This window comes from Capsicum annuum, chromosome 1 (genome assembly GCF_002878395.1).
Source record: "Capsicum annuum cultivar UCD-10X-F1 chromosome 1, UCD10Xv1.1, whole genome shotgun sequence".
NCBI classification, from domain to species: domain Eukaryota; kingdom Viridiplantae; phylum Streptophyta; class Magnoliopsida; order Solanales; family Solanaceae; genus Capsicum; species Capsicum annuum.
In genome coordinates this window covers 38,058,541-38,068,747 of record NC_061111.1, presented here as the reverse complement: position 1 = coordinate 38,068,747, position 10,207 = coordinate 38,058,541, and the positions used below count along the sequence as shown (strand labels likewise).

At 36.2% G+C, this 10,207-nt stretch overlaps 1 protein-coding gene across 1 annotated transcript; it reads right to left on the bottom strand.

The window, feature by feature from the left end:
* Positions 1-6,411: 6,411 nt before the first annotated feature.
* Positions 6,412-7,092, bottom strand: LOC107876431 (uncharacterized protein K02A2.6-like). Its single transcript, XM_016723375.1, has one exon. It carries the CDS (start codon positions 7,090-7,092, stop codon positions 6,412-6,414), a length of 681 nt encoding a protein of 226 aa, XP_016578861.1.
* Between the last annotated feature and the right edge of the window lie 3,115 nt (positions 7,093-10,207).

Here is a 10,207-nt window from a genome sequence, read left to right as displayed (position 1 = left end):
CAATCAAATAAACTTATACTAAAGAAAATCAACAATAAGGTTAGTTATAAGAAAAATTCAAAACGACAAGTAAAATTGTATCCAAAGGCGATAATAAATATTAGATTCTATTTTTAGGATCTTAGGATCCTAATTTGTGGGACTCCGAAGCTCTACGGTCCTAGCGACAACTAACCCAATACTTGGGTCAAAAAATGAGTTCCGTTATGGAACTCCGACTCCCGAGTGTACATGACAAAGAAAAGAAGGGGAAAAATTAGAAATTCAAACATCCAAATAAGTCAAGGAAGATGAATTAAAGGAAAAATAAATAAATAAATAAATAAATAAATAAGTATCACATGTAACTATTCAATCTTGACCGAAATATAGCGATTTAGCAACATATAATATAAAAATAATCCTACGCTTTACATTCAAAGTTTGTGTACAACATGTTTCATGTTGGATAGAATTAATTAATAATATATTATTTTATTGCCCACTCAACCACAACTATATATCTCAAAAGCCAAAATCTTAAAATCTCCATATTAGTAGCAAAATCTTATTCATATATCAAAATTATTCTAAGTTTGAGCCTTGAGAAGTCCAAAACATGACAAAACAAATTGAAGATTTATTATAAAATGTTTTAATTCATAGAAACCAATATCATTAAACTTATGCTCATCTTGACAAATATTTGAATCAATAGAGGCCTATGCCACCCAAAATGAGAGAAAAGGAATATATATTTATATTGAAAGAAATGAACGGATCTACGCATATATAATCTGGCGAATTCTAAGCGTAATCCAAAATGTAAAACGGAATGTTACTAACAACTTTATACTAAATGGTCATTATAGACGTATACATCCTAGAAATGAGAAAAATTTATCGGAAAATTTATCCCTAAATTTATAATGTAGGCCTAAAGTATAGAAGAAAAACTCTACATCTCCTTTCATCATACTCTTACATCATACTTTTAAGATTTTCGAGAATTTTACTCAATTCAAGATTTGAGTATTAACTTGAGTTTACTAAAAAAAAACCAGAGGAATCCGTCTACAAATTCATATAAGACCACTTCAACTCAAGAACAAACATTTGGAAATAAGCATTTTAGGATGTAAATTACTCTTAACTTAACAGTGTCACAATCTAGATGAAAATAAGGCCTTAGCGAGAAAACTTAGAGACACACCAAATAACTTTTGAGAGGAAAGAAAAGAAAAGTTTATCATCACACATTTATTTTGTAACACAAAACAGTAACAACAACACTATTTACGATGACATGGACCCAGCATTTGCGTAAAAGATCACACTTTCATCTTCGTTCATAATATCAAAACGGTACAACCATGCCATAATCATGTCACCAAAAATAGTAACAAAATCCAAATTCAATAACCACATAATTTGACAATAAATAAAGAAAATGAGGAAAAGATGGAGTAAAGAAAAAAAAGTTCACACATCTCCCAAAAAAAGGCCCATGATTCCATCGGAAAAACCAATAACAATCCCTACACAATCTTGAAATTTGAAAAATCCATTCTTTAATACTAACCTAATCGGGAATCATATCCACCCCTTTTAGAATCAACAAGGGGCACCAAACTACCAACCAATCGTTCATGAAAAATAAGAAAATGAGAGGAAAGATGGGAAATTAGGGACGAATTCATACCTTTCTTAGGGCAGCAAACGTGGGGCTTCAACGACAAAGTTCCGACGTCAAACTCAACCTTCGGATCTTGGACTTGTACCGAAAATTAGAGGAACTCCTGGTTTTTTATCCAAAACTGCTCAATGATTTTTTCATTTCTTTACTATCTTTTTTGTTTGCTTTTTGCTGTTGTTTCGCTTGGTTTTCCTTCTTTCGATTTCTCTAAGTTAAAACCTCTCTTGTTGCTCTTTTCTATTCCCGATCTCAAACCTCTATTCCTGAATTTTTTCTCTTTTCTCCTAATTTTTTTCCTTTTTTCATTTTTCAAGACTTGTCCTCCAGCAAAACACGACCTTCCCTATTTATAGGCACAAATTCGGACTTGAAAGTACGGATTTGAAACCTTAAAATAAAAAAAATGGGAAGAAGAGGGAAGATTTTAAATTTTCAAATCCCTTCATATCTGACCTTGGATTTGAAATTAGAAGCAGGTTGTTGCATCGTCTGGGGTCTGAAATCTCTGTCTATTTTCGATCTTATGAATTGAAAGGTGCAAAAATGGAGAAACCTTGAATAGGAGTGGCAGCCAAGGCTGCCGCGACACAGCTAGGGCTTCTGTTTTGAGTGTTGCAGATGAGGAGAGAGGGGAGAAAGAGAATTCTGCTTTTTAAATTTTTTTTACGTGTTTTGGAGAGTTTGATGGAACTACACGCTGTGTTTTTGGGAGGATGGGAGCACACCTATTTTCCTTGGTAAGGTGAAGACAGCTATTAGTTTGTACTATTTGTTGACTAGTAATATGAGTCGTCCGATCGTTTGATCGACGACCCAAATTCAATATAAGAATTAAAAAAATTATATACATAAATATAAAAAACAATTAGAAAGGTTTCAAAACTCTTGGACTAGAAATAAATTAGTGGACAAAACTAATTTGTGTTAATCGGGTGATTTTGAACTGATTTTGATCCGTTTGAGCAAAAGATCGGACGATCCCTAAAAGATTACCCTTAAAATAATAACAAATAAAAATAAAATGTATCTATGGATAAATATGTGAAAGGTCAATTTCAAAACGACTATTCTCGATCCGTTCGACATTCGATCGAACGGTTCAAATTTAATTTAAAGAGAAGAGAAAAAAAGTAAAACAAATATACAAATAAATAGATAGCTAAACAAAAACAAATTATCTATAAAAAATAATTGAACATTTTAGGACCTTTCGGGTTTTAAAATAAATCGTCGGATCGAGTTAAATCATATCTGTTGAGGCAGAGTGGCGAAGCAGACATAGAAATCGTACTGAGTTTTGGGATAATTTTCGAGCTCTTGATTGAAATTTATAAAATGAGAGTTGGGCTCGGGTGAAATTAAAATGAAGTTGGATTATTGTTATTCCGAATACACTTTTTCTACTGAAATTAAATTTATCAATGCTTCCGGATATCCTAAAATTATTTTAGTACGTGCGTATATAAATTATAGACATATTTTGTGTAAGCGTCCAATTTAATATCTTTTGCGATTTAACATTATACGTATATATATGTGTGTGAAAATAAGAATAAAATATATGTAAAAGCAAGGAAAAAAAATAAAAATAAAAAATATTTATTTTATATAGAAAAATACACATGTCTAAGGTCACAATATCGCTTAAAAATAAAATTAGGAAGAGATGCGAATGTGATTACTAAAAAATATTTTCTTTATTCTTTATTATTTCTTATGTTAAAATATTTAATTATACTTTATTAAAATAATTTTATAAATAAAAACAAATTCCCTCTTATTTAAAAATTCATAGCAATAGATATAAAATATGAATCTTATTTTTTATTTAATTTTAAAAATCATTTAGGACCAAGGAGTATCAAAAAAAAAATTAAAAGAAAAAGTGCGAGCCAAAATTGGGTGTCAACAGTTGCCCTGGAGTGACCGAAGATTTATGTGAAAATCTTTGGGGAATTACGTTGACGTAGCCAATTTTATCTTGGGCAAAACAAAATATTTGAAAGATTATGATCGGGCTCCATTTCTGAGCTGCCTACATATCTCGGGCTTCACGAGAAATCAGTTCATTTGTAGTTCGAATTGTAGCCAAGATTTTGGTAAACACCAAAATTTGCCCCAGTGTAGAATTAAGGTGACACTAGATTTCTTCGAGGATGATAACAAAATTTCAGCACGAATGAAATGGATATGGATGCAAGTCCCGAAATTGGCTTTTAGGAATAACAGGGGATGAAGAGACGTTGGATAGCAATATTTGCTGAGGATCTTGAGAGAAAAGAAAATTGTGGATTTTCAAAACTTTCCCAATTTATATTAAGACGGCACTGGGTGATGACACTAGAAATTTTAAAAAAATGAAATCTTTGAGTCGAGTTAGGTTGAGTTTCTTCACTAAAATCCTTGATGTAGCTAGGGATGCTTGACATTCTGCTAGCTTGCCCCAGTTTGCTACTAAGAAGGTAGTTCCACGTTGTACTACATGTTCCTGCAAAACAGATAAAAAGGTGAAAAGTACCTGTTGTTCAAAAATTGTAAATTGAAATTGTAATGTAAAAAATAGAGTTCAGATATTCAAACTAGTATTGTCTCCGTTTGTGGAAGCCTCCAAATGGCGGGGCAATAACTAAAATATGAATAGCCTACATTGGCTAAAATATAAATAGCCTCCGTCGGCTGAAATGTAATAGTCTCCGTCGGCTGAAGTGTAAATAGCCTCCGTCGGCTGAGCAGCTGCTTGAATGTAAATTGCCTCCGTCGGCCAAGCAGATGCTGAAATGTAAATAGCCTTTGTCGGCTGAAATAGAAATAACCTCTATCGGCGGGACATTTGCCCAAAGGTAAACTGCCTTATATTAGCAAGGTGACCTTTAGTCTGAACTAGATGGTGGTATTTCTGCTGGAACTTGATGTTGTTATGATAGTGGCTTTCTTGCGCGCTTGCCATGGTGTGGGCCTCTGATTGGCAGGCTGTGTTCTATTTGCTGAAATACGATTCTCCGATATAGCAGAGTGTGTTCCTTATGTATATTCTTTGGTTTGTCACAGGGTGTCCCCCTCGTTGGTACACAACTCTCGATATGGTGGAGAGTCGTATTTCTCATTCACATCCTTCGATATGGCAGAGGGTCATTTTTCTTGCTTAAGTACAGTCTTCAAAATATGGAACTCGATTTTGTTTTCTTATGTACAGTTTTTGAAAAGCGAAAGCTCAACTTTGTTTGCTTATGTACAGTCCTCAAAATGCAGAAGCTTGACTTTGCTGAAGTCCGACGACATTCTCCAATTGGTAGAGTTATTTGACATAGTTAGATGATGATTCTTCGATTGGTAAAGTCATTCGACGCAGTCAGGTGGTTGGCTCCGATTGGTGGAGTTTATTGAGAAAATAAATTACCTAATTATCCTATAAGGGTCCTCTTTTCTTAGTTTTCAACCCGGGTGTTTAGAATATACCTGCGAAAGAATTCGAATAAAACTCTTAGAGCTTGTGAGGATTATTATAAATGTATGCAAAGAGAATAAATTAAAGGAAGAATATTCATCTCATGTCGTGGAGGTAATCCGCATGATGCCCCTGGTCTTATCTCAAAACTTGACTTGATGTCGTCTTCTAATTCCCATTTTCCTGTGCTCAAAGAAAAATTCTTAGTTGGGAGGGGGTGTTGATTTGTGTCCACTTGGGGATCCTGACTTTGTTTACGAAATTCTCCAACACTTCCTCGGTTGCTCGATCACTCCTAAATCTGGAGTCTCAGTAGGTGGGAAAGTTGGAAAGTATAGTGAAAAATACATGTGTATATATGTTTTCGCAAATATATTGTGTATACATTAAGTATATGCAGTAATCCTTTATCATTTTTAGATTATGACATGTTTCGAAATCCATTGGCCTCAACTCATTATTGTGATTCTCGCAGCTTTATCCTTTGGGTGGAACTCCTCTAACTTTGTCGATGCTATGACGACTCTGGCGGTGAGATCGCTTATATTCTGGGGCTATACTACGAGCGACAGGGGATTTTCCTAAAGGTAAGATCGAACCTTTCAAGTTACCTACGTATCCTTAAAATAAGAATCAGGTCTATACGTAGTTCAGTACAATGAGAAAAGTGAAAATATGCAGCGCAGTGACCGAGCATGACTCAGGTTGCCTACGTATCCTAAGAATAGGAATCAGGTCATAAATATAGTTTGATACAAAAGATAAAGTAAATTAATGCAATGACCGGGCATGACTCAGGCTGCCTACGTATCCAAGTGGAATCAGGTCAGACTGTAGTTCAGTATAATAGAAAGGTAAAAAAACTTATGAAGAGGACCGAATCTGATATGGATTGCGTACATATCCCACTATGGGGAGTCAGGTCGAGCGTAGTTCTGAATACATGAAAGGATGATATTTTGGGTTTTCTAAGGGAAATCGAACCCTATGTGGGCTGCCTACATATCTTGCCGTGGGAATTCAGGCTAATACATAGTTCTGTTACATCAGAAAATGCAAAAGTACAAAGAAACAACAACTAGTCCTAATGTCTTCAAATGTAGTACTTCTTGATGGCGTCTGAATTGATCAGCTTCATTCTTATTGTGCCATCCATCTCTGCTAGAATCACTCCTCCTCCTGAGAGTACTCGGTGAACTATGTAGGGACCTGGCCAATTTGGCACAAATTTCCCTTTGGCTTCATCTTGGTGAGCGAATATCTTCTTCAATACTAATTGTCTCGGTGTGAATCAACGAGGCTTGAATTTCTTGTTGAACGCCTTGATCATTTTATTTTGATAGAGTTGACCATGACAAACCGCATCCAACCTCTTCTCATCAATAAGCATCAACTGCTCGATCCTGCTACGAATCCATTCAACATCATCTAGACCAACCTCCTGGATGATTCTTAATGAAGGTATCTCAACGTCTGTAGGTATCACTGTTTCCAACCCATAAACCAACATAAAAGAAGTTGCCCCAGTAGAAGTTCTGATTGTGGTATGATATCCAAATAAAGCATATGGCAATTTCTCATGCCATTCCCTATTACCGCCCACTATCTTCCTCAAGATCCTTTTGATATTCTTGTTTGCAGTTTCAACCGCTCCATTCATTTGTGGTCGATATACCGTGGAATTTTGATAAGAGATCTTAAACTTTTTGCAAATCTCTCTCATCAGGTTGCTATTAAGATTGACTCCATTATATGTTATGATTGACTCTGGAATTCCAAACCGACAGACTAAGTTGTTGCAGATAAAATTTGCTACCACCTTCTTGGTTACGATGTTATGTGTTGAGGCCTCAACCCACTTCGTGAAGTAATAGATATCGACCAAGATAAAATGATGTCCATTGGACGCAGGAGGCTCGATGGGCCCAATAACATCCATGCCCCAAGCAGTAAATAACCAAGAAAAACCCATCACGTTGAGTTTGTTTGGCATATCTCGTATAAAGCTCCATGAACTTGATATTGGTGACATTTTTGTAAGTATCGGATGCTATCCCTCTCTATGGTTATCCAAAAGTATCCAGCTTTCAGAATTTTCTTTGCAAGCATGAAACCATTCATGTGAGGTCCACACGTTCCTGCATGTATCTCCTCCAACAACTTTGTGGCCTCCATGGCATCGACACATTGTAGAAATCCTAAGTTTGGAGTCTTCCTATACAGGATTTCTCCATTGACAAAGAAGTGATTGGCCATCCTTATTAAAGTCTCCTTCTGCTTGCCGGTAGCGGTTTTTGGATATTCTCTTGCTTCGAGCAGCTTTTTGATGTCGTAGTAACATGACTTTCTATCTAGCTCTTCATCTACATGGAAGCAGTATTCTTGTTGATCATGTATCTCCACCTTGATGGGATCAATGTAATTCTTATCTGGATGTTGAAGTATTGAAGATAGTGTTACCAAGGCATCGACAAACTTATTTTGAATTCAAGGGATGTGCTTGAATTCAATCTTCGTAAACCTTTTACTCAACTCCTTAACATATTATACATAAAGAAGGATTTTGACATTCTTGGTGGTCTATTCTCCTTGCACCTGATGGATCAACAAATCTGAATCTCCTATCACCAATAGCTTTTTAATGTCCATGTCCACTACCATCCTAAGACTGAGAATGCAAGCCTCATATTTTGCCATATTATTCGTGTAAGGAAACCTAATCTTCACCAAGATCGGGTAATTTTGACGTGTTTCTGAAACTAAAACAGCTCTAATTCCGATTCCTTTAAAGTTTGCTTCTCTATCAAAGAACATTCTCCATCCATCATATGGTTCTGAGATGTTTTCTCCTACAAACAACACATCTTCATCAGGAAAGTAGGTATTGAGCGGCAGGATTTTCTATGAGGTGATCATCCAAAGCTTGTCCTTTGACGGCTTTTTGTGTCACGTACACAATGTCAAACTCACTCAATAAAATTTGCCATTTTGCCAATTTTCCAGTAGGCATTGGCTTCTGAAAAATGTACTTTAGTGGATCCATTCTTGAAATCAAGTTCATGGTATACGCAGACATGTAGTGCCTTAACTTTTGCGAGACCCAAGTCAATGCACAATAGGTCCGTTCCAAAAATGTGTACCTTGATTCATATGGTGTGAACTTCTTACTCAGGTAGTAAATGGCTTGCTCTTTCCTCCCTGTATCATCATGCTTCCCTAACACACATCCAAATGCATTATCCATAATGGATAGATACAACAGCAATGGCTTTCCCGGTTCTGGTGGAACCAATACTGGTGGGTTAGACAAATACTACTTGATTTTTTCAAAAACCTTCTGATATTCTTCAGTCCATCCAGTGACGGCATCTTTCTTCAATAACTTGAATATTGGTTTGCAAATTATTGTAGACTTGGCTATGAATTGACTAATGTAATTGAGTCTTCCCAAGAAACTCATTACGTCCTTTTTGGTCTTAGAAGGTGGTAAGTCTTGGATTGTCTTTATCTTGGATGGATCTAACTCTATACCTCTTCTACTAACAATGAATCCCAATAAATTTCTTGTGAGAACTCCAAAGGCGCACTTAGCCGAATTCAACTTTAGGTCGTACCTTCACAACCTTTCAAAGAACCTTCGTAAATCATCCGGGTGATCCAAACTCTTTTGGACTTGATGACGACATTGTCCACATATACTTCAATTTCTTTGTGGATCATATCGTGGAAAAGGGTAGTCAAGGCTCTCATGTATATTGCGCCATCATTATTGAGTCCAAATGACATTACCCTGTAGCAGTATACTCCCCATAGGGTGATAAAGGTTGTTTTCTCTGTATCATTCTCATCCATCAAGATTTGATGATATCCGGCAAAATAATCAACAAATGACTGTAACTCATGTTTTGTGCAATTATCAATGAGAATGTGAATGTTTGGGAGAGGAAAATCATTCTTTGGACTAGCCTTGTTGAGATCTTGATAATCTACATATATCCTTATCTTCCTGTCCTTTTTTGGTACTGGCACGATATTTCCTATCCAGGTGGGATAAGTTGTGGCCCTCAAGACGTTGGCTTCTATTTGTTTGGTCATATCCTCCTTAATTCTCAAACTCAAGTCGGGTTTGAACTTTCCCGTCTTTTACTTCATCGGTGGGCATGCAGGGTTAGTCGGTAGTCTATGTGAGATGATATTAGTGCTTAAACTAGGCATGTCATTGTAAGACCAAGCAAACACATTGATGTGTTGCTTGAGTAGACTTATCAATTCCTGCTTCCTTTCACCCTCCAAGTGTATGCTAACTCGTGTTTTCTTTGTCGTTTCTTCATCACCCAAATTGAAGACTTCAGTTTTATCCATATTAGGCTTCTTCTGACTTTTGAGTTGCTTGATCTCTCATGGCAGATTTTAAGGCATCATGCTTTCATCGTACTTCTCGTAATCTTGCCCATCGCTTGCGTTTTGCTCAATGGATTCGTTACATCTCATAATCTTGGAACGATGATTTTTATTAATATTTGCACTGAAAAGTATAAAATCAAGCAAAGTAAATAAATACTGGAAATAGAAAAAAAAGTTTTTCAAAATAAGGACTTTTATTAATAAAAGCACTAGGCTTTGACAAGAGTCAAGTAGCAAAAAGAGCTTCGACATGATTCAAGCCTCACTTGATCATGCAAACAAAATAATTTTTTTAAAACAACAACAGTCCCGCACTACCAAGACTGCTGATAGAATGGGGATGGACTGATGGTCCAATTCCGCAAAACTTCTCTAGGCTCGACATCACGGATGGTGAGCTTCTTGAAATCTATCTCCGATTCTCCTTTGATCACCGCCACAAACAAATTTTCTATTCCTTCTGTGATATCTTCATCAACTATTTGCTCTGAAATCGGGACTTGGGATGGCATAAATACTGTCATTCCGAATCCTTTACTGCAGGCTCCTCCAGAAATGGGCTCATATCCAAGCCCTGTAGTACCTTTCTACTATTTCAGTTGGATTGGATCGACTATACCATCGGCTCTGGGTCCTCTTCCTGTCTTGGGTTGATACCCATATTTTAATATCTCTGACACAAC

Coding starts and splice junctions, on each gene's coding strand:
- LOC107876431 (XM_016723375.1), bottom strand. CDS start 7,092: ATGGGTTTTTCTTGGTTATTTACTGCTTGGGGCATGGATGTTATTGGG.